At 43.5% G+C, this 25,915-nt stretch overlaps 1 protein-coding gene across 1 annotated transcript in view; it reads right to left on the minus strand.

Annotated features, from left to right (window-relative positions):
* ppp2r1bb (protein phosphatase 2, regulatory subunit A, beta b) overlaps positions 1–25,915 on the minus strand; it is a 54,999-nt gene that overhangs the window by 26,489 nt on the left and 2,595 nt on the right. Inside the window, exons 2-6 of the mRNA XM_070894453.1 lie at positions 9,096–9,186; positions 8,868–8,968; positions 3,884–4,116; positions 2,573–2,720; positions 592–747 (exon numbers count right to left, since the gene is read on the minus strand). Of these exons, the coding sequence (XP_070750554.1) occupies positions 592–747; positions 2,573–2,720; positions 3,884–4,116; positions 8,868–8,968; positions 9,096–9,186 (729 nt within the window). The remainder of the gene's footprint in view (positions 1–591; positions 748–2,572; positions 2,721–3,883; positions 4,117–8,867; positions 8,969–9,095; positions 9,187–25,915) is intronic.

A 25,915-nucleotide genomic window follows, 5' to 3' on the forward strand; every position in this document is an offset into this window, starting at 1 on the left:
AATTTAATTTGGAGTTGTAGGAGGCCCAGAAAAGGAAATGGTGCAAATTTGTGCTTAAACCGATGAACAATCAATATATATTGGTGCAGAAATTGCGGTCGAAGCCGCCGAACCCCGTGGGCTTGCCCAACCGAAGTAGGGGTATCCCTTTCATAATTGATGAGTTCCGCATATACGGAATCATAAGTATGAATGGGAGCACCCCCAAAAATACACAATTTTGTTAAACCATCATATATTTAAAATGAATCAAAATAGAATTTAATTAATTTTTTTTTGAAAAATAAATTTACATACTTTAAAGCATCTGAAAATAAACATACCGTACTTCACAGGTTTTTAAAATGTTTAAATTATTGGGAAAAATATTTTTCTGTCTTTTAAAAGTCTTTATCAGTCTCAAGAATTTCACGGGCAAATAGCCCAACTTTCTGCCAGCAAATGCCCATTTCTGTTAGATTCGCAAGATCTGTTAAGAGGATTGCAAATTCCGGGTTTCAGTGCATGCGCTGTGCACGCTTAAACCTGGAACTTAACGGAGCCCTATAGGGGCCGCGAATTCAGCTCCATTAATACAATCACAATACACACCTCAGAAAATTTGTCCGCCACCATATAGCGAACACGCCATGATTTGTCCTCCACTGCTTGCCGTAGAGTCGGCATCACCAGTGCCTCCAGATCTTCCTGGGGCAGTAGTTGGGCTATGCTCACGCAAGCTTCTACTGCCAACAACCTCACTGAATCCTGTGGAATGAAAATAAAAGATTTTTAAAACAAGGCTCACGATTGTTCTTAATTAAAAACAGAACATTTATACAAATGCACTTTAGCAAGAGACTGACTTCCTCAATAAACTCTGAAAATGATGCTCACAGATTTAGACCCAGACATCACCAACCAACATGTAGCAGCAACTTGCCAGGTTACATGCAAGTGATGGAGATTTAGAGTGAATTAATATCCAAACGCATCTTCGACAGAAGCAGTGTATTATAGTACACGATCAAGGCACATGGTGCAGAGCCAATTTTCTCCCTTCTACTCCTGAAGTGTGACTCCTTGCTAGGTATGATTCAAGGTACCAGTCACCTACCCATGTGGACAATGTTCACCTGTGAGCCTCAAGTGAGTGATGGTAGACTCTTTGACCCTGCGACAAGCATGGTCCTGTCCTCACCGCAAATCCACAAAAGCGCATTTCCAAGTGACCAGAATTTGGAATCTTACCCAATTTCCTACTTAAGCCAGGAGAACGGATGCCAATTAAAGTGCCTCTCCTGCCAACTTGGCCAAGGTCACTCAGCACAGATCAGGGATAAAACCTGGAATGTTTCTGATCTATGCGGCTCATTTACTCTCAGAATAAACCTGCTTAGCCAGGGTAGCCCACAATAAGTAAAGTTAATGTGGCAAAAAACATAGCTTCCCACAGCCACCCCTTAATCGAACGCCAGGCAAAGGAGGGAGCGTCCATCTTCCTTTCAAAGCCCCGGACTCAAAATGGATGCTCGATGTTCATGCAGGACTCCTTCTAAACTTCCTAGTACGGCAGGCATCTATTTGCCAGCCGAGTAAACTGTGGACCACTTATACAGAGTCCTTTACTCAAGTGGATTATTCATAGGGGAAATTTGAACCGAGTGCACATTGGCTGAAAAACCAACATTTAACTAAAGGTCTCTAAAATCCTTATAAGATTATATGTGGAAAATAACTAATTCCCAGACCACTTGCTCTAAAGAGATTAGCCACAAAATATTAATTATATCCAATATATAACTATATGTCGTCATTTTGTTGATCCACTGTGGTGTCGCACACAGGGAGCCAAGACAAAGCATTGTCTTCAGGTGAAACAGGATTACTTGGAGCATTAAGAGTTTCTCACCAGTCAGTACATGAGGTGAATCTGGGAGTCGCAAACTTAAATGCTACAGCGCCAGAAATGGCAGGATGGTGCAACTGCATCGCAACACGTTTACATGGGCAGGTTCTATTATCAATGTGGATATAGGAACTTGCACTGGTAAAAGGGTGGCACAAAAAGTGTGACAACAGGAAGTAAGGTTTTGTAAACAGGAAGTGCCCACAGAGAGGATGTTTACTATGTTCGTGATGATAACTCAAGATGGTATACAATTCAGTTGGTATACATTCCTCGATGCCTCGCCATGTACTCTATTTATATTCCTCCCCCCCCCCCGCCACACAGTAAAGTACAACTTATACTTGTATACAGATTGAGCAGTAGCTCCAGTGAGTTGATTGTGAACCAGTTTCCTAAAAGCACCATCTGTTCCCCATTATATCATCTCTGTGAAATAGGAGAAATATTTCATGGCAATCACGTACATGTGGTACAAATCAGGGCTCTTGTTGATTTAAGTAATTGGATTCAGAAATGATTTGAACAAGAGGGTCACAGCAACTTCAGCAAGACGGAACTGAGAGAGATAATCATGGCATCTAGTGGAAAATTGTTCTCTTATAATATAAAGACTGAAAATTCCTTTGTGGTAGTTTAGGAATTGAGGTAGCTAAAGAGAAGTCAGGCAATTTAACTACATACCTGTTCATCAGAAGCCAGGGAAGTGAAGAGGGGTATAATGTCATTTTTTAAAAACTCCAGCTCAAGAACCTTTGCAAATTCACCCAACTTTGATGCTGCAGCCCGGCGGACCATTGGTGTATCATCTGAACACAGGCTACGGAAATGCCTGCAAGAAAAAGATCAATGTCAGCCAGGATTGGTTTATGTGATATTACAAATTTCTACGTGCAACTTCTAGCCAAAATAAAAGTAGAAAAATAAGTGCAAGAGTCGAGAATATGGATTTTCTGCATAAACTTTTCCAAGCAGTGCAAGTCAGACACTACTAAAAAAACATTTTACTTACTCCAAACTTTTTAATGTTTAAACACCCTCAGAATTCTTTGCTTCAAAAATGACCCGAATAAGGTCACTCCAAGGCAATTTAGAACATGGCAAAAGAAAAAAAAAAGTCTGCCTAAACAAATATTTACTCGGCAACTGCAAAACTTCCTATGGTATCCATGTAAATGCGTTGTTTTTAAATGGGAATGAAAGTTTAAACTACACTAAGCAGCATTTCAATTAAAAGGCTAAACCTGCTGGATACTGGACCACACTAGATGTGGTGCAAGAGGGGAGGGGACGGAAGGCAAGATTTGGTACAATACACAAACAATTCATAAATATAGTTCTGTACATATTTAAAGCAAAAGGCAGGGCTGTAGAGGGAGCATGGCAGTGGGATTCGCTCTGGATTCGTTCTAGCAAAGAGATGGTAGACATGCTAGGCCAAACGGCCTCTTCCTGTTCTGCAAATTTCCACTTTTCCAAATAAGCAAGCTACGTTTTTTTGGCAAGTGAAATTCTTTGTATCCCTCCTTATCAAATAGCTCTCAACTTTAGCAATATTTCAGTTGTGAGCTTTTTGAAACATGACTCCCAATGTACTCTTTGTAAATTACACAATTATCGCAATGGTATGGCTTCAAATGGGTGATGCCAAAGGACCATTTTACAAGAAGTCTCTTGCCCCTCTCCCTCCCAAAAAACAACCCACAAAAAGCCAACATTCAAATGTCATTAAACAAGATTCTTACTACGAGTACTCAAGTTACAGCTATTCCCAGAAAAAAAACATTCTGAATTAATACACGGTCATGTATCCCATGATGGAAGTACACAGCTCCTACCACCTCCAATAAAGCCACTTACTGGAATTGGAAACCTTTCTAACTCATCAATAAAGTAGAAAGATTGTCACTATAAAAGTTGTAAGTTTTCTGGTCGACCTTTAATCTATAATCCATCATGAACTTCTGCAGTAATCAAAGTAAAAGACATACTTACTGGCGCAGTTCAGTTTTTACAGAGCTGGATACCCGAGGGTAGCAGACACTGAAAAGACCACAAGCAGAAGTTCTAGATGTGAACCAGTCACCACAAGCCAAGCGTTTCACCAGTGGCACAAAGTGAACTTCTAGGTCTGCAGGAGAATGCTCATGGGAGATCGCTCTCAGTGAATCAACAGCCTTATCTCGCACCACAGTCTCTTCCACTGTGGCAAGGCTCTCCAAGGGAGGCTGTATAGCAAAAAAAAAAATAAAGTGAAATGCATGGCCATGATTTTTTTCCCTTAAAATTACATTTTTAAAGCAAGCGCTGTTTAAGATAAATTCTTGAGCGAATTCACAAGAATAATGAGTGGGAAAAAATGAGGCACAACAGAGATACTGAAATGCAAACATATGGATGCTCAAGAGAACAAAAATTATCTTCAAAGGTTCATATACTATTTGCTTGACCACAAAAGGATTTCCATTCATGTAATAAGGATGCATGTGGGTATCCTCATTGAAGCATGGGGGTAGGTATAGGACTCACTCTCAGAATGTTGCACAAACGTTATAGTAAATGAGGTATTGGCATGTTAGGGATTGAAGTTGTGTGTGTTCGTAATACAGGTTAAATAAGAACATAAGAAATAGGAGCAGGAGTAGGCCATACGGCCCCTCGAGCCTGCCCCGCCATTCAATAAGATCATGGCTGATCTGATCATGGACTCAGCTCCACTTCCCCGCCCGCTCCCCACAACCCCTTATTCCCTTATCGTTTAAGAAACTGTCTATTTCTGTCTTAAATTTATTCAACGTCCCAGCTTCCACAGCTCTGAGGCAGCGAATTCCACAGATCCACAAACCCGAGAGGAAATTTCTCCTCATCTCAGTTTTAAATGGGCGGCCCCTTATTTTAAGATTATGTCCTCTAGTTCTAGTTTTCCCTTTCAGTGGAAACATCCTCTGCATCCATCTTGTCAAACCCCCTCACCTCTCATTCTTCTGAATTCCAATGAATAGAGGCCCAACCTACTTAACTTTTCCTCATAAGTCAACCCCCTCTTCCCCAGAAGCAACCAAGTGAACCTTCTCTGAACTGCCTCCAAAGCAAGTATATCCTATCGTAAATATGGAAACCAAAACTGCACGCAGTATTCCAGGTGTGGCCTCACTAATACCTTATATAGCTGTAGCAAGGCTTCCCTGCTTTTATACTCCATCCCCTTTGCAATAAAGGCCAATGCTATCCTTTTGCGTTTCATGCACAAGTACCCCCAGGTCCCGCTATACTGTGTCAGTTGCAATCTTTCTCAATTGCTCTTTGATTTTTTTTCTGCCAAAGTGCCTGACCTCTCACTTTCCAACATTATACTCCATCTGTCAAATTTTTGTCCACTCACTTAGCCTGTATGTCCTTTTGCAGATTTTTTGTGTCCTCCTCACACATTGCTTTTCCTCCCATCTTTGTACAATCAGCAAACTTGGTTACATTACACTCAGTCCCTTCTTCCAAGTCGTTAATATAGATTGTAAATAGTTGGGATCTCAGCACTGATCCCTGCGGCACCCCACTAGTTACTGGTTGCCAACCAGAGAATGAACCATTTATCCCAACGCTCTGTTTTCTGTTAGTTAGCTAATCCTCTATCCATGCCAATATATTATCCCAACCCCGTGAACTTTTATCTTGTGCAGTAGCCTTTTATGTGGCACCTTGTCAAATGCCTTCTGTAAGTCCAAATGCACCACATCCACTGGTTCCCCTTTATCCACCCTGTTCATTACATCCTCAAAGAACTCCAGCAAATTTGTCAAATATAAATTCCCCTTCATAAATCCATGCTGATTCTGCCTGACCGAATTTTGCTTTCCCAAATGTCCTGCTACTGTTTCTTTAATAATGGACTCCAACATTTTCCCAACCACAGATGTTAGGCTAACTGGTCTATAGCTTCCTGCTTGAACCTCCCTTATCCAGAACTCCATTATCCAGAACCACCCCTCATCTGGAATCATTCCTGGCCACCGGGTGGCGTATGCGCAGAACTCCGACATGAAGAAATTGAAATCCTTCCTCGCTGCCGACTCCCGCAATCACTGGCCTGACCCCGCGATCTCCCCCCACCTCCCCCCCCCCCCCCCCATGACCGCTCTGTCGCACTCCGAGCCCGAGCCCAAGCCAGCCAGCCAGCCAGGCCTGATATCCCCTTGCTCAGTATCTGCACCATCTAATTTAAAGTGACCACCCCTCATCCGGAAAAATTACTTATCCGGAACAGGCCAGGTCCCGAGGGTTCTGGATAAGGGAGGTTCAACCTGTAGTCATTAATATTCCTTCTCCACACTGTGCAGCAATGAAGCATGGATCAACTGGGCTTGTATTCACTGGAGTTCAGAAGAATGAGAGGGGACCTCATAGAAACATTTAAAATTCTAACGGGGTTAGACAGGTTAGATGCAGGAAGAATGTTCCCAATGTTGGGGAAGTCCAGAACCAGAGGTCACAGTCTAAGGATAAGGGGTAAGCCATTTAGGACCGAGATGCGGAGGAACTTCTTCACCCAGAGAGTGGTGAACCTGTGGAATTCTCTACCACAGAAAGTTGTTGAGGCCAATTCACTAAATATATTCAAAAAGGAGTTAGATGAGGTCCTTACTACTAGGGGGATCAAGGGGTATGGCGAGAAAGCAGGAATGGGGTACTGAAGTTGAATGTTCAGCCATGAACTCATTGAATGGCGGTGCAGGCTAGAAGGGCCGAATGGCCTACTCCTGCACCTATTTTCTATGTTTCTGTGTTTCTATCACAGTTGGTTATAATGCATCTATAAATCTGAAACCAGTTTTATTTTGGGTTTGCCAAAATGCCAACTTCCCAAACAATAACCGTGCTTGTGTTTTAGTTTAGAACTGCAGCTATTGGCACCTGAAGTTACAAAAACAACTTCTTGGGGGGAAATGAGCAGATAAGGGAGAATCACAGGACAAAGAACTAATCATGACATCACCACATAGAAAATCAGACCACTTCAGTCTGAATCATGTTCTACATTGTCCACATTATGCAGATCACTTCAATTATTTGTCCACCATTACAACAATTTCAGATTAAATAACTCCTGTATTGCAATACAAAGGATATGACAGATTTGTGTTTGTGCATAGAATATAAAATCTTATTGAAATGTGTTTTGGTTCCAATAGGCCATCTCGTAAATGTAGCATATACCTCATCAATACAGACAAGAAGTTCCTGCGCTGAGTGACAGTTAGAGAACTGCAGTTAGTCTTAGTGCCATCGGGTCAAGAAGGGATCAGCCAGGGTCCTCAATCCACAACCCGATCCAGTAACCCCATGGAAATTATGTTTGTGGACATTGAGTGAGGACAAAATTAGGCTCGACTGTGATGACCCCAATAGCAAAATAGACTTTTGACACTACAACTAGGCTACACATGAAGAATATACACCATGCAAGGCATCGCAGGGTGATTGGCACCTATGGAACTATACAACAGCATGGGTTAGTGTTAGGAGGGATGGGGAGGAGAATGGAACAATTACCAGTTGTTACAAAATAATAAGGAACACAGCTTTAATCAGCTGATAAAACTGGAGGCGGTGGCCTGGGGATTCAATAGTTAACTCCGACAAAGCAAATTAAGTACATTTCAATGCATCATCGTCATATTCAATAAACCTTGGATGAAACCTTGTCCGAAGCTGATCACATTACAGTATTGTCACTGGATGCATTCTGCTCTATTCTCAACAAAACCAAGCTAGTCATCATCACATCACTGTTTGTGGGACCTTGTTATGTGCCAATTGGCTGCCATGTTTCCTACATTACACGAATGATCACACTTCAAAAAGTGCTTCATTGCTGTAAAGTGCTTTGCGACATCCTGAGGTTGTGAAAGGGGCTATATAAATGCAAGTCAGTCTTTCTTCTTTATTATTGCTCATGTCAAAAATAAAACTACTTGCTTAAACACAGCTTGCCTGTGTGTTACCAAGAACCTAGTCAGCAGATCATGGGTTCAATACCCACTCCAGAGACTGGATCACGTAACCTAGGCCGACACTTCCAATATAGTACTGAGGGAGTGTTGAACCGTGAACTAGAGGTGCCGGGAGATCTTACTGCAGTTGTACAGGGCCTTGGTGAGGCCACACCTGGAATATTGTGTTCAGTTTTGGTCTCCTAATCTGAGGAAGGACGGCCTTGCGATTGAGGGAGAGCAGCAAAGGTTCATCAGACTGATTCCAGGGATGGCAGGACTGACATATGAGGAGAGACTGGATCGAGTGGACCTGTATTCACTGCAGTTTAGAAGAATGAGAGGGGATCTCATAGAAACATATAAAATTCTGACGGGACTGGACAGGTTAGATGCAGGAAGAATGTTCCCGATGTAGGACCGCGATCAGGAGAAACTTCTTCAGTCAGAGAGTTGTGAACCTGTGGAATTCTCTACCGCAGAGAGTTGTTGAGGCCAGCTCCTTAGATATATTAAAGAGGGAGTTAGATGTGGCCCTTATGGCTAAAGGGATCAAGGGGTATGGAGAGAAAACAGGAATGGGATACTGAAGTTGCATGATCAGCCATGATCATATTGAATGGTGGTGCAGACTCGAAGGACCGAATGGACTACTCCTGCACCTATTTTCTATATTTCTATGTCTTTTGTACGATACGTTAAACCAAGGCCCCATCTGCTCCCTCGGAGTGACCATCCAAAAATCCCATGGCAGTTAGAAGCAGAGCAAGAGAGTTCTCCCGGCGTCCGGCCAACATTTATCCCTCAACCAACATCACTAAAATTGGATTATTTAGACATTTACCTCATTGCTGTTTATGCGCAAGAATTAGTTGCTGCGTTTGCCTACATTACAACAGTGACAATGCATCAAAAGTACTTAATTGACTGTGATCACTCTGGGATGTTCTGAGGTCATGAAAGGTGCTATATAAATGCAAGTTCTTTCCTACCAGCAAACAATGAACATATTCTGGTCCCCCAACAAGAACGGTGAAGCTTCCTAATTGTTCCGCCAAGGCCAACAGCACTTCATCTTCATCATAGATGGTATCTACATCGAAAGAAGAAACCAGTAGAAAATCAGTTTAAAAGGACAGGTCGGGTGCACATGTTTCAGCTAGCCAGTTCCTTTGTAAGAATAAAAATATAGTAGCAAACACTAGCAGCTTTGTACATACCAGTCAAGAATGGAAGGAGCTCACTCCGGGTCCTTTCAACTCCTAAAGCCAAGGCAATCGTTGACAGTTTCTTAATACTGTTCAGACGCAGCTGAGAAAAGGAAACATTTTATTTGTGAATGCCAGTTAGGTCTTGAAAGCAGTTTTTGAAAATGACCATACAAGTAATTTTCCCTGTATCAAATGGAATTAGACAAATATGCCAGAGGGATAACTCCTTAAGTAACTATGCTTAGTGGCAATTTACAGCAGATCAGTACAAATAGACATGCAACAGAGAACCATGGAAATAAGCTTATTCCAAAAGGAAAAGTTAGCTAACTCAAGGCAAAAAGATTAGATATCTCATGGTTTGACGCACTGAATCAATTATTCCTTGCTGGGGTATTTTTTTGTGGACAATGGGGACCTTCGGGTAGTCAGTCCAAATGGTCATTAGCCATGTGAATGCTGGTCATTCCACCGTGCAGGGCATTGCAGGGCACCCATCACCACCTGATGTTCACAGACACGCTTCCAGCATGGTTTCTAATTAGCAATAGGGAGCGAGAACCCTGACTGATCTCCCTCCTCTCTGGCCAAGTAATTTTAGCTCCTCTACCGATGGTCCTCGCTGAAATCCGTTAACTCAGACCTGTTCCGTATGGCTCAGCTACTCACTAGGGAACCCGCTCTGCCTCACTTTTTGAGGATATTAATATTCACAATTGGGATATTTGCAGCCCCTTCACCTTTCTCTACGAACTGCAAAATTCAGGGATTGTTTCACGTCCTCCAAATTCTACTACTGAGCGAGTCTTCAACTTGCGGGAAATTTTAGCCCTTTGCATCGATACAGGAAAAAATAGAATGAGCTACCCTGTACTAAGTTCACCATCTTAGAGAAATTAGTAGCTTGCCTTTTCCATTCTGTAAAGCAGGGTAGAAATGTTGGACTATCATTGCATGAACACAAATTTACTGTATTAGTATAAATAGTATTTATACTCAAAGTAAATTGTATGAATTAGGTGAGTGCTGTATCATGCTGTACTGAAAGATCATCTCAATCTAACTGGACAGCCAGAATGCAAAATAAGCGGCCACTGTAACGTTAGATGGGAACTTTTAATCCATTCAGTGTCCAGAACAGGATAAAATATTGAACTGCATATAATCAATTAACATCTCAGAATACCTTGATCAGTACATTCCAAAAATTATTTCACGCATCAAGTTATGAAACGAACCCCGTGACTCTTAGCACTTGCAGGTATTTCACACAAACTCCTGCAAGTAACTACTGGTGAGCTCCTAAAGGCTGCTCCTAAATTGGACGTGCTCCATGTGATGCTGCCTTAAGGGAGATGCACAGTAGCACGCATCATGTTCGAACACACAAAATGCTCAGCTCCCATGGCTATATTGAGAGGGCGGAGTATAGTTGCATCTCAGCTTAAATCAGAAAATCCACATAGTGACACCATTTCCAATCCTTAACAGACTGACTATAAAACGGCATTGATCTGCATGCACTAGCACCAGGGGAACTGAATCAATATTCTTCCAGTACGGTTAAAGGAGTCTGAATGGTGTCAAACTGACTGAAATATGACCCTTGCTCGGCACGAGATGTAACCACCAGTACGAATGAGATGTGCCAGTATGCAGTGCAAGGCTATCTGCCAGGTTTAATAGCCATTTATATTGGAACCAGTTCCACTGGAAGTGGCTTTCCAATAAGATGCGTGTGTGTATTTATATTTCAGCAGGAACATTGGAACGAGTACAATGCACAAATAAGTGCACGTGCACAATACTTGAACATGTGTTTTTCCTTATGTCTCTGACCTCGAATGAGGTTATGTAGCTGACCAAATACGTCACAAGACTCCAACTTTAGTGTTATGCTCCAAAAACAACTAAAGCTACATTTGGTGCAAAAACAGAAAATGCTGGAAACAGCAGTTCAGATAGCATCTCTGGAGAGAACAGAGTTCACATTTCAGCAAAGTAGTCACATAATCCATGTGTACTTCCTCCAACAAAGTATATTGTATTAATTGCTCAAGGTGCTGCCTTGTCTACATTGGACAGACCAAAAGTAGGTTAGATGAAGGCTTTGCCGAATACCTCCGCTCTTTCTACAAGTGCAACCCCAAGCAGCCCATCACTTGCCATGTCAATTCCCCACCCCACTCCAGCCTCCGAGTCTTTGGTCTTCTACACTGTTCAAAGCAAGACTCGAGCACATTATCTTTCTATGAGGCACTTTGCAGCCCTCTGGCCTTAATAATGACGAATAACATCCAGACCTTCACTATAGATTCCACTTCGTGCTTTCATCTTCTCCCAGGCTCTTGAGCCATTGCAACCGACCTAGCTTTGCCAGATTTTAGTGCTTCCAGTTCTATCTGTTTCGTCCCCACCTCCATAGCTATACTCACGTTCTGTGTTTCATAAATATTTTTAATTTGTGTAATTATGCCTCCTTTTGTCTCACGCTACTGTAACTTCTGCCATTCAAACATTTATTTTTCACTTGAGGTGTGTGTGTGTGTGTCTGTGTGTGTGTGTCTGTGTGTTCCTTTGTTTTGTTCTCTTTTTAAATATTGTTCATATATCCTCTGGTTTTAATGAAACATAGAAAATAGGTGCAGGAGTAGGCCATTCGGCCCTTCGAGCCTGCACCACCAATGAGTTCATGGCTGAACATGCAACTTCAGCACCCCATTCCTGCTTTCTCGCCATACCCCTTAATCCCGCTAGTAGTAAGGACTATATCTAACTCCTTTTTGAATATATTTAGTGAATTGGCCTCAACAACTTTCTGTGGTAGAGAATTCCACAGGTTCACCACTCTCTGGGTGCAGAAGTTTCTCCTCATCTCGGTCCTAAATGGCTTACCCCATATCCTTAGACTGTGACCCCTGGTTATGGACTTCCCAAACATTGGGAACATTCTTCCTGCATCTAACCTGTCTAAATCCATCAGAATTTTAAACGTTTCTATGAGATCCCCTCTCATTCTTCTGAACACTCCAGTGAATACAAGCTCAGTTGATTCAGTCTTTCTTGATATGTCAGTCCCGCCATCCCAGAAATCAGTCTGGTGAACCTTCGCTGCACTCCCTCAATAGCAAGAATGTCCTTCCCCAAGTTAGGAGACCAAAACTGTACACAATACTCCAGGTGTGGCCTCACCAAGGCCCTGTACAATTGTAGTAAATACCTCCCTGTACTCAAATCCCCTCGCTATGAAGGCCAACATGCCATTTGCTTTCTTAACTGCCTGCTGTACCTGCATGCCAACCTTCAATGACTGATGTACCATGACACCCAGGTCTCGTTGCACCTCTCCTTTTCCTAATCTGTCACCATTCAGATAATAGTCTGTCTCTCTGTTTTTACCACCAAAGTGGATAACCTCACATTTATCCACATTATACTTCATCTACCATGCATTTGCCCACTCGCCTAACCTATCCAAGTCACTCTGCAGCCTCATAGCATCCTCCTCACAGCTCGCACTGCCACCCAACTTAGTGTCAGCCGCAAATTTGGAGATACTACATTCAATCCCCTCGTCTAAATCATTAATGAACAATGTAAACAGCTGGGGCCCCAGCATAGAACCTTGCGGTACCCCACTAATCACTGCCTGCCACTCTGAAAAGTACCCATTTACTCCTACTCTTTGCTTCCTGTCTGCCAACCAGTTCTCAATCCACGTCAGCATACTACCCCCAATCCCATGTGCTTTAACTTTGCACATTAATCTCTGTCGAAAGCCTTATGAAAGTCCAAGTACACCACATCAACTGGTTCTCCCTTGTCCACTCTACTGGAAACATCCTCAAAAAATTCCAGAAGATTTGTCAAGCACGATTTCCCTTTCACAAATCCATGTTAACTTGGACCGAGATCCAATACGTTAGCCTGTCTTTCCTCTTTACAGATACTGAGAACTGCTATGCATTTCCAGCAACTTCTGCTTGTTTCAGATATTAAGTTTTTTTTTAATTATAGAGGCAAAACAACATACAGAAAACGAGTAATTTCATTGATGCTCTGGGATCCCCTTCCTTGGATTTGGACACCTATGCACTATGATCAACGTTCCACAACTTAGTCTAAACGGCAAGGGAGGGCCAGAAGAGGATGGAGTATAAAAGCAGGGAAGTCTTGTTACGAAAGGATATCCTTGCTTTGGGAGAGTTCAGAGAAGGTTCACTAGGTTGATCCCGGGGATGAGGGAGTTGATTTATGAGGAAAGGTTGAGTAGGTTGGGCCTCTACTCATTGGAATTCAGAAGAATGAGGTGTGATCTTATCAAAACGTATAAGATTATGAGGGGGCTTGACAAGATGGATGCAGAATGTTTCCACTGGTGGGGCAGACTAGAACTAGAGGGCATGATCTTAGAATAAGGGGCCGCCCATTTAGAACTGAGATGAGGAGAAATTTCTTCTGAGGGTTGTGAATCTGTGGAATTCGCTGCCTCGGAGAGCTGTGGAAGCTGGGACATTAAGTAAATTTAAGACAGAAATAGACAGTTTCTTGAGCGATGGGGGGGGATGAGGGGTTATGAGGAGCAGGTGAGGAAGTGGAGCCGAGTCCATGATCAGATCAGCCATGATCTTATTGAATGGCGGAGCAGGCTCGAGGGGCCTTATGGCCTACTCCTGGTCCTATTTCTTATGTTATGTTCAAACAGTATTTTTTTTAATCTAAAGTTTGAGAGAATTCTCAAGTATGTGGCCTGAGCAGCCCATTGCAGCAGACAGCATAGAGATAAAAATACATTTCTGGAGACAGAAGGGATTGGATGGTGTAATGAGTAGACTGGTAGGTGGGGGTGACCTAAAATAAGTGACATTTTGCTGGACCTAATGGTCTTTTTAAGTTCTGTTTTTAAATAGTTACAAAAGATAAAAACATGCGAGTACAAATGAGTCACAAATCAATTACGATTTCTCAAGACTGCTGCCAAGCAAGTCAGAATCTGGGTATAAACACTTCGCAAGTTCCGTTTCAGTATGCACGTACTGAAACTCACGTCTGCCACTTTCTTGACTTAAAAGGCGGGTTAAAAGAGGAACACTTAAAATATCGACTGGCATCGACTGGAAACTCCTGTGACAGGATAAATGCTACCAGCACCCAATGGCTCTGAGTTTATCCAGCGAAAACCTCAGCCACACAGACCAAAAATGTCCCCCTTCGGCATCTCATCCCTCCGCTCTTGTCGTGTGCGAACTGATCTCAACTCGGGACACTAGTGAGCTGCTCCAAAAAGCATGAGTACCCCCAAGTTATAGGGTGGGGATTGGGGAAGCTCCATTCTCATCAGCAATCTTCAATCCCTTGACACAGCACATTATGCACAATAACTAACGGTGTCAGCCATGGTTCAGTGATAGCACTCTCGGCTGAGTCAATGTGGGTTCAAATCCCACCCCAGACACTTGAGCGCAACATCCAACATCTAGTGCAGTACTGAGGGAGTGATGCACTGTCAGATGTGCCGTCTTTCGAATGAGACATTAAACCAAGCCCTGTCTGCGCTCTCAGGTGGGCGAAAAGATCCCGGAGCACTGTTTCAAAGAAGTGCAGGAGAGTTTGAGGATGTGTAAAGAAGGGTTGTGAAGGTGGTAGATGGATAGAGAAGGTGGCAAAAGGATGGAGATAGGGAATCATGGGAAAATAGCTAAAGAAATGTCAAGATGCAGACAACTGCAGAATCGACAGAAAAAAAAGGGGTTACCAAGAGTTGAAGTTGAGGTTAGACACGGGTCATGAGAAAGCCGCAAGGCAGCACAAAGAAAGAAAGCAATTCTAGATAGGAAGGGAAAAGTAATAGCTTCTACTGATGAGGAAGGGAAACTAATTGGGTTCTTTACTGATAAGGGAAGACAGTGTAGCAAAGCTATAACTAACCTGACACCAGCCCTAATTAGGAGACTTTCTTGCCTGCCATTTGATGTACTCCGGGGGGGGGGGGGGGGGGGGAGGGGAGGCAGAAAGGGATTGGATAATCAAATGTGTTCTGTTTTGAAAATGTATATCTACTGTGCTTTTCGTGCTGAAAAGGGCTTGTCCAGGGGAAGGTAAACAGGCTCTGATTGAGAGTGTCCCTTTGTCTTGACAAGTCCCGGCCAGAGAATCTTCAATAAAGGTCTTTTACAGAAAAGGCAGAGGTGTTCGCATCAGTGTATTCGCTGAAACAGATTGAGGGAAAAAGAATCCGTATTAACAAGTTCTCCTAGGTGCCCTGGTCACTATTTATTCCTCAACTAACATCTAAAAACAGATTGGTGCACAAGTCCGACGTGTGCAGAATAGTGAGGAATCCCCAGTGCAAGCTGCAGTGACATCAACAAGCTGTTCAAGTAGCCAATCACAATGCAGAATTCTCAGACAGGGAAACAGGAAGTGAAAACATTGCTTTTATTCAGACTGTAAAAGTGTCAGTGAGCAAAACAGAGATTGGGGCTCTCACATGGGGAAAAGGTAAACCTGAAATAAATATGAAATAAAAATATAATTTTTCATTAATGTTTCTTCAAATTGTAATTTATTAAGGAGAAATTTGACACTCCACAAAATTAGAGTTTTTAGGTTCATAGCATTTGTTTTGCAGTCAATACGTTGTAAAATTCCATTTACACCTAATTGAAGACCTAATATTTAGTGGGGTATTTAACAGCGATAATACTGCAGAAAAGCCCAAGATTGGCAGTTTCCCTGATTTTGAGGGGGAGGGAAAAGATGGGGGGGGGGGGGGGGGGGGAGAAAGGGGGCCATAACGCAGCCAGAGTCAGAGCAGTGAATGACTGATCACAACTTCAGGATTTCCGTGTTAGGATACACATGCGCTATATCCTGAAGTTGTGGTCAGTTTCAATGGGGTAATAACAGCGAACGCTGAAATTCAATGCGACTTGTTGGTGTCACGTGGTCAAACCTCCAGGAATGCCTCCAAACAGAGTTGGCAACACTGCTCCACCAGTAAGGCAAGTACTGGTGAGCTGGTAACAAACCCCCTACCCACCTCACAGCACTCCAAACATTAGCAACTGCAGCACACAGGAGGGGGTCCCAGGCTGGAGTCTGCAGGACATTAATTCCCCTCCTAATTTGGCTGCGATCTCCCAGGCACTCCAGCCCTACAAGGAGCGAGTCTGACTGAGGGCGAGTCTGACTGATCAGGACATCTCTCCCTCAATGGAAAAGAACACCAGGATAATACTGAACTGGGAAAACCAACAAGAAAAGGAACTGAAATCACATCCCGATGGCAGGGCTCTAGAATTAGCCCCGATCCTAGGTGAGGGCAATAAAAGGAAGGAATGCTGCACGAGATATCTGGAATCTGCCAATTCTGAGATATTTGGCTCATCTGATTTATTCTATATACAATGACCATCTGATGCAAGTCCTTTAATTGTCCTTAATTTACAGGTTTCATTGTATGTCATACGGTCGTGAAAAGTGCTATATAAATACGAGTCTCTTTCTTGCTTTAACTAGAGAAAGTACCAAAAGTCCTGGGAAGAAAGAAATTTACACCGTCGTTCTGTTACAAAACAGAACTGTCAGTAGTTCCCAACTTAATGATCTCGACGCGTTAAAATGCAGCAACATTCGACAGCATGTGTACTTCCACCATGTTCTGCAGCTGCACTTCAAACACTTCAAAATACCAATAAGCATGATGTGTACATTTCCGAGAATACGGCTAAAATATAATTTAACTACCAGATACTTGAGACAATTTACAAAGCTATCATACCACAAAGCAGACTACAGTGGCCAAGTCACCTCCAAAGAATGGCTCCAAGTGATTCAATCGTTGTCTTCCTAAACTAATCTCTACCACATTGTAACTCAATATGGCCGACAGGTGCAGTGGGGCACTGAACTCCAGTAAGGCCTGGACCTTTGCTCAAAATTAGATCTGCAAAGATTAATAGATGGCAACCTCCACAGTAGGATGACCCACTGTCAGGAGTCCTGGGATAAGCAAGGCTACAAAAGCTGCATCATCATATAGGCCTCTGACCAAGACCAACTTTTACTTTACACTTTCCATTTTTGTGAAATCTTCCTCCAGATTTATTTTTCTATCCTTTGCAATAGTGTTTTTTGTCACTTTCTTGATCACATTTATTAGTTCCACTTCTTTCCTTTGTCGTGATTTCTCGGTTTTCCTTTTTTGGATGTTTTTGCTCAGTTTCCATCCTTCTTTGTTGGCCTCCATTCAATTCAGCAGCTTCGCAATCCCGCCAATCCCAAGGGAATGGTACTCACAATGTCTCAGCTTTCATTAACTTTTTATAATTGGGACAGTCGGGGCGGATGAGCGGCGAGAGTTTGTGGCGAGATGTGATTAATGTTTGTGGCAGAGGAGCGATGAGAGATAGTGGCGGAGGTGCGGTAAATAAAGGTCCGGGGCCCAGAAGAGCCGAGGGCCCAGGGGCAGCATGGGCCAGCCCACACTAGGTCCGTGCAGCAGAACAGGTCTCCAGATGTCTTGGTTAATCCTTGCCACTGGATAAATGCCTAGCTCATGTGATGCCTGGTGTGCAAGTCACCACACGTTAAAAAAATTCACGCACAGGCATCTTCCACCCCCTCAATTGGAGTTCAGGACTGGAACATTAGGTCCTTCATCAAAACACCTGTGAACTCATGGAAGCAAGTCATCCTCGTTCCGAGTGACCGCCTATGATGTGATAATTGCCTGTAAAAACCTTCAGAGTTCTTAGTACCCATCCTTATTTTAAACTGGTAAGGAGCCCCATTCCCAAACCAAAAATAGTTACCTCTCTTTAGCTCACCACTGCGCTCTGTAAATAATTTTACATGCAAAGCTCTTGCCCTTCCAGTGCTAAAACTGAAACTGGAGCTGTGCCAGCAGAGATCCCATAATTGAATATTCTGACAGGAACGCTGCAGCAAATGACTATGAAATAATAAGCCATCTTCGTGGAGTATATTTGCTTCAGCAATAAAGGTTTCCCCAATTTCCAAGGTGCAGTCATGCCGTCTTATGAATTTTGGCTGCTTATTTGTCAATCTTAATGACAAATACACCAGCCACTGGAGGTGCTGAGTCACACAAACCAGGAAGTTCATAGGATCTTGTATCTTCTCCATGAGACCTATCTCCTGCTCGCTCACCCTCATCCCACTAAACCGCTGACCACCCAACTTCCCTTCCTGGCCCCATGCTAGCTAATACTGTAAACACTTTCCTCGCTTCAGGTACCGTTGCCCTCCCCTTCAAAAAACCCACAAATCTCCAACCTCCCTCCCCTCTCCAAAGTCCTCGCATGTGTTGTTGCCTCCCTAATCCGTGCCTATCTTTTTCCACAATGCCACGTTTGATTCCCTCTAATCAGGTTTTCAGTCCCCACCACAGTCCTGCAACAACCATTATTAGTCACAAGTGACATTGTGTGCGACTGTGATCGTGGTTAACTATCCTTTCTCGAACTGTCTGCAGCCTTTGACACGCCTGACCACATCAGCCTCCTCCAACGCCTCTTCACCGTCACTCACCTGGTTCCATTCCTATCTATCGAATCAACTGCAATGGCTTCTCTTCCTGCTCTTGCAGTGTTACCTCTGGAGCCCCAAGGATCTATCCTTGACTTCCATCTATTTCTCATCTGCATGATGCCCCTCAGCGACATCATCTGAAATCTCAATGTCAGGTTCCACATATACACTGACATCCAGCTTTACCTCAGCACGTCTCTTGACCCTGCACTGTCTCTGATTTGTCACACTGCTTGTCCGACATCTAGTATTGGATGATCAGAAATTTCCTCCAACTAGATATTGGGAATACCAACGTCATTGGCTTTGGTCTCCGCCACAAACTTTGTTCCCTGGCCACCTATTTTATCCCTCTCCCTGGCAACTGCCTGAAGCTGAGCCAGACCGTTCGCAACCTTGGTTTGACCCCGAAATGAGCTTCCGACCACATATCTGTTCCATCGCCAAGACTGCCTACTTCCACCGCTGTAACATCGCCCAGCTCCGTCCCTGCCTTACCCCGTCTGTTGTTGAAATCCTCATGCCCGTTATCTCTCGACTTGACTATTCCAATGCTCTCCTGGCCGGTCTCACGTCTTTCACCCTACAGAAACTTGTGCTTATCCAAAGCTCTGCTGCCCGTATTTTAACTCGCACCAAATCCCATTCACCTATCACCTGCACTTGCTGAGCTACCGCTTCAGCAACGCCTCAATTTTAAAATTCTAAAATCCCTTCCTTCCCTCTCCTCTCCCTACCTGTAACCTACTCCAGCTCTACAAGCCTTCGAAATCCCTGCAATCCTCCAATCCTGGCATCCTGCGCATCCCTGATTTTAATTGCTCCACCACTGGTACATTCAGCTGTTTTGGCCCAAGCTCTGGAATTCCCTCCTTAAGCCTCTCTGCCTCTCTCTCCTTTCAAGATGCTCTCTTTAAAAACTTCCTCTTTGACCAAGCTTTTGGTGATCTGTCCTGGCATCTCCTTCTGTGGCTCAGTGTCTAATCTTGTTTGATAATGCTCCTATGATGTGCTTTGGAACGTTTTGCTACGCTAAAAGCACTACATAAATTCACGTTGTTGCAGCCAAAGAATCGCCTGTAATGACACCTCTTCCCATCCCATACCTTTGGGCTGCCCCAAGGATCTATCCTTAGCCTTCTCCTATTTCTCATCTACATGCTGCCTCTCTGTGTCATCATGCCAGTTTATATATGTACGCTGACAACATTCAATTCCACCTCACCACCACTGCTCTCAACCCCACCAAGGCTTCGGTTGGCAGGCTGCTTTGTCTGACATCCTGTCCTGAATGAGCAGCAATTTCCCCCAATTAAACACTGGGATGGTCCTACGCTCTGAAGTTGCGCGTCCTAAACCTCTTTGGCTCGGTGTCAATCTGTGTCAGATTACGCTCCTGTGAAGCACCTTGGGAGGTTTCACAACATTAAAGGATGCTTTATAAATGCAAGTCATTAGTGTATGATCTTCAGTCTGTGCTGACTTATCTGAATGCTGCAGATGGTCAGGGGGGGGGGGGGGAAAGAGGGAAGCACCAGCCACGGTTCCTGCTCTTGATCACTCTCTAGTGATCCTTGTCACAAACTTCATGCATAGGTTTCGGGTGAGGACAGGATTAGGATTTAATGCAAGTAGAACAGTAATGAAGAAAATAATGGCACTAAAGAGTGACAAATTCCCAGCGCCAGATGGTTTCCATTCCAGTGGTTTAAAGGAAGTAGGTGAACGCATTGCAGATGCCCCAACTATAATCTTCCAAAGTTCTCAAATTCAGCAACCTTCCCTTTAGATTGGAAAATTGCACATGTCACTCCGCTTTTTAAAGAATGGCGAGAAGGGGAATCAGGGAATTATAGATTAGTTAGCCTAACATCTGTTGTCGGGAAATTGCTAGAGACTATAATTCATCATTATAGACAGTCGCTTGAAATCGAAGAAGACTTTTTCCACTCTCAGTGAGTTCTCAGGTGACTGTACAGTCCAATACGGGAATTAGTCTCTGACACAGGTGGGGCAGACAGCGGTTGAAGGAAAGGGTGGGTGGGGAGTCTGGTTTGCCACATGCTCCTTCCTCTGCCTGTGCTTGATTTCTGCATGCTCTCGGCGACAAGACTAGAAGTGCTCAGTGCCCTCCTGGATGCTCTTCCTCCATTTAGGGCAGTCTTTGGCCAGGGATTTCCAGGTGTCGATGGGGATGTTGCACTTTATCAAGGAGGCTTTGAGGATGTCCTTGAAACGTTTCCTCTGCCCACCTGGAGATCGCTTGCCGTGTAGGAGTTCCGAGTAGAGCGCTTGCTTTGGGAGTCTTGTGTCAGGCATGCGGACAATGTGGCCCGCCCAACGGAGCTGGTTATGGATAGGGTGACTGAACACCTCAAATTTTCAGTTGATCAGAGAGTGCCAGCATGGATTAATGAAAGGCAGGTCATACCTAACAAACCTGATTGCATTTTGCAGGTGACTAAAGTAGTGGGCAGGGGAATGTCTAAGGATGTTATTTATAAGGACTTCCAGAAGGCCATTGAGAGAAGTCCCTCATAAAATACTTCCAGAAGCCCACAGAATTGAGGGCAAATTATTGAGCTGGTTAGGAAATTGGCTGAGCGGCAGGAGACAGAGTGTAGGAATAATGGGCAGGTACTCAAAGTGACTAGTGGTGCCCCACAGCGATCTGTGCAGGGGCCTCAACTATTCACAGTATTTATTAACAACTTAGATGATGGCATAAAAAGTCATACAGGTACAACTTCTCAAATCCGGCTGCCCGAAAATCAGAATTGTCTGAAAACAGGACAGTTTTGAGGAAAACCCATTTGATATTCAGTAAAATAAAATCCAGAATTATTGTCCAAACACCGGAAGGCCGGACTAGTTATCGGCTTTGCCGTTATGTTTTAAATGGTGTGCGATCGATCCAAGCCTTGCTGAGTTTTGCAGTATGACCCTCGACTCGACCCATGCCACCATTAGTACTTTGTCAGTCTCGGTAGCATATGTATGCGCTTGTCTGAAATCCGGAAAAATCCAAAAACCAGCATGGTCACAAGGTTGCCGGATTTGAGACGTTGTACCTGTATATCCAACTTTTACGATGTCAGAAAGATAAGCGGCATTGTAGACAAAAGCAGAAAATTACAAAGGGATATCGATGGATTCAGTGAATGGGCAAAACTGTGGCAAATGGATTTCAATGTCGGCAAATGTGAGGTCATCCACTTTGGACCTAAAAAGAACAGAACAGTGTACTTTCTAAATGGTGAAAAGCTAAAAGCAGTGGAGATCCAAAGAGACTTGGGGGCTCAGGTACATAGATTAAAATGTCATGAACAGGTACAGAAAATAATCAAAAGGCTAATGGAATGCTGGCCTTTATATCTCGGAGACGAGAATACAAGGGAGGTAGAAGTTATGCAGCAGCTGTACAAAGCCTTGGTTAGACCACACCTGGAGCACCGTGAGCAGTTCTGGGCACCACACCAGAGGAAGGATATAATGGAGGGAGTGCAGTGTAGGTTTACCAGAATGATACCCAGACTTCAAGGGTTAAGTTACGAGGAGAGATTACACAAATTAGGGTTGTATTCCCTTGAATTTAGAAGGTTATGGGGTGATCTGATCGAAGTTTTCAGGATATTAAGGGGAACAGATAAGGTAGATAGACAGGGACTATTTCCACTGGTTGGTGAGTCCAGGACCAGGGGACACAGTCTATAAAATTAGAGCCAGACCCTTCAGGAGTGAAATTAGGAAACATTTCACCACACGAAGGATGGTAGAATTTTGGAAGTCTCTACTGCAAACAGCAATAGATTCAAGATCAATTGTTAATTTTAAATGATCGCCTATTAACAAAATATATTAAGGGTTATGGGCCAAATGTGGGTATATGGAGTTTGATTATAGATCAGCCATGGTCTCACTGAATACTCGAGGGGCTGAAGGGCCTACTCCTGTTCCTATGTTAGCTATGTGACCTTCCACTATTAAATAGTCTATTGGTTTTCTAGCTTTACACAAAGATTGGCCACTTCAACCACCTGCCACCTGTGGAACCAGGATGAGTCAGTAAATTCAGCAAAAGTATGGCCAAATTGTAGCAAAAACTTACTTAACTGGACATCCCACCAAAATCAATCTGCTCCAAATCTAGTGATTAGGTGAAGTCCCTCAGAGCATATCAAAAAACTTCACAAAATTATTTGCCCTGCAGATGTACACAACAGCCTTTTTAAGCACAACAAGGATCCACAAACAGCAATAAAATGGCCAGTGAATTTTTATTTTGTCATGCTGATTTTGGGAAGAATGCATGTCAGGAAACCAAGGAACACTGTAATCTTCTCAAACAGTAAAGCTCTTTTTGGATAATGCCATGGCATCTTCAATATTCATCTGCAGATCAGGCCTCAATTCAACATTTAATTTGACAATGCAGTAGTCCCTCGGTACGACACTGGAGTGCCATCCTAGATCAATGGGGGTGGATGAACAGAGACACTTGAGTGTTCGCATACACAACTCTGAAGGTGGCAGGACAAATTGATATGGCTGTTAAATAAGCATATGGGTCCTTTGCTTTTGTACTCTATGCCTCGATTTAAAAAGCCAAGAGGTTATGGTAAACCTTTATAAATCACTGGTTAGGTCTCAGCTGTAATATTGTGTCCAATTCAGGGCACCATACCTGTAATGATGCTTCAAAAGGAGATTTACTAGAGTGATACCAGTGATGAGGGACTTCAGTTATGCGGAGAGACTTGAGCAGTGGTGCAGCAGGGAGTGATTCAAATTCCTGGGATATTGGAACCGGTTCTGAGGGAGGTGGGACCAGTACAAACCGGAAGGTCCGGAACCTGGGCAGGACCAAAACCAATGTCCTAGGGGGAGTGTTTGCTAGTGCTGTTGGGGAGGAGTTAAACTAATATGGCAGAGGGACAGAGGGAACTAGAATGGGGGCAGAAGCAAAAGATAGAAAAAAGAAAAGTAAAAGTGGAGGGCAGAGAAACCTAAGGCAAAAAGCAAAAAGGGCCACATTGCAGCAAAACTCTAAAGGGGCAAAGTGTGTTAGAAAGACAAACCTGAAGGCTCTGTGCCTCAATGCGAGGAGTATTCGGAATATGATGGACGAATTAACTGCGCAGATAGCACAGGATAGACAGAAAGGAAAAGGAGGCGGGGTGGCATTGCTGGTTAAAGAGGAAATTAATGCAATAGTAAGAAAGGACATTAGCTTGGATGATGTGGAATCGGTATGGGTGGAGCTGCGGAATACCAAGGGGCAGAAAACGCTAGTGGGAGTTGTGTACAGACCACCAAACAATAGTAATGAGGTTGGGGACAGCATCAAACAAGAAATTAGGGATGCATGCAATAAAGGTACAGCAGTTATCATGGGTGACTTTAATCTACATATTGATTGGGCTAACCAAACTGGTAGCAATGCGGTGGAGGAGGATTTCCTGGAGTGTATTAGGGATGGTTTTCTAGACCAATATGTCGAGGAACCAACCAGGGAGCTGGCCATCCTCAGACTGGGTGATGTGTAATGAGAAAGGACTAATTAGCAATCTTGTTGTGTGAGACCTCTTGGGGAAGAGTGACCATAATATGGTAGAATTCTTTATTAGGATGGAGAGTGACACAGTTAATTCAGAAACTAGGGTCCTGAACTTAAGGAAAGGTAACTTCGATGGTTTGAGGCATGAATTGGCTAGAATATACTGGCAAATGATACTTAAAGGGTTGACGATGGATAGGCAATGGCAAACATTTAAAGGTCACATGGATGAACTCCAGCAATTGTACATCCCTGTCTGGAGTAAAAATAAAACAGGGAAGGTGGCTCAACCATGGCTAACAAGGGAAATTAAGGCTAGTGTTAAATCCAAGGAAGAGGCATATAAATTGTCCAGAAAAAGCAGCAGACCCGAGGACTGGGAGAAATTTAGAATTCAGCAGAGGAGGACAAAGGGTTTAATTAAGAGGGGGAAAATAAGAGTACGAGGGGAAGGTTGCCAGGAACATAAAAACTGACTGCAAAAGCTTCTATAGATATGTGAAGCGAAAAAGATTAGTGAAGACAAACGTAGGTCCCCTGCAGTCGGATTCAGGTGAATTTATAATGGGGAACAAAGAAATGGCAGACCAGTTGAACAAATACTTTGGTTCTGTCTTCACGAAGGAAGACACAAATAACCTTCTGGAAGCACTAGGGGACCGAGGGGCTAGTGAGAAAGAGGAACTGAAGGATATCCTTATTAGGCAGGAAATTGTGTTAGAGAAATTGATGGGATTGAAGGCCAATAAATCCCTGGGGCCTGATAGTCTGCATCCCAGAGTACTTAAGGAAGTGGCCATAGAAATAGTGGATGCATTGGTGATCATTTTCCAACAGTCTATCGACTCTGGATCAGTTCCTATGAACTGGAGGGTAGCTAATGTAACACCACTTTTTAAAAAAGAAGGGGGAGAGAAAACGGGTAATTATAGACCGGTTAGCCTGACATCAGCAGTGGGGAAAATGTTGGACTCAATCATTAAGGATGAAATAGCAGCACATTTGGAAAGCAGTGACAGGATCGGTCCAAGTCAGCATGGATTTATGAAAAGGAAATCATGCTTGACAAACCTTCTGGAAATTTTTGAGGATGTAACTAAGAGTGGACAAGGGAGAACCAGTGGTTGTGGTGTATTTGGACTTTCAAAAGGCTTTTGACAAGGTCCCACACAAGAGATTGGTGTGCAAAATCAAAGCACATGATATTGGAGGTAATATACTAATGTGGATAGAGAACTGATTGGCAAACAGGAAGCAGAGAGTCGAGATAAACGGGTACTTTTCAGAATGGCAGGCAATGACTAGTGGAGTGCCGCAGGGCTCAGTGCTGGGACCTCTTTACAATATATATCAATGATTTGGATGAAGGAATTACATTTAATATCTCAAAGTTTGCAGATGACACTAAACTGAGTGGTGGTGTGAGCTGTGAGGGGGATGCTAAGAGGCTGCAGGGTGACTTAGACAGGTTAGGTGAGTGGGCAAACGCATGGCAGATGTAGTATAATGTGGATAAATGAGGTTATCCACTTTGGGGGCAAAAACGCAAAGCCAGATCATCTGAATGGCGGCAACGAGACCTGGGTGTCATAGTGCATCAGTCATTGAAAGCTGGCATATAAGTACAACAGGCAGTAAAGAAGGCAAATGGTATGTTGGCCTTCATAGCCAGGGGATTTAAGTATAGGAGCAGGGAGGTCTTACTGCAGTTGTACAG

Source organism: Pristiophorus japonicus, chromosome 11 (genome assembly GCF_044704955.1).
Source record: "Pristiophorus japonicus isolate sPriJap1 chromosome 11, sPriJap1.hap1, whole genome shotgun sequence".
Taxonomy (NCBI): domain Eukaryota; kingdom Metazoa; phylum Chordata; class Chondrichthyes; family Pristiophoridae; genus Pristiophorus; species Pristiophorus japonicus.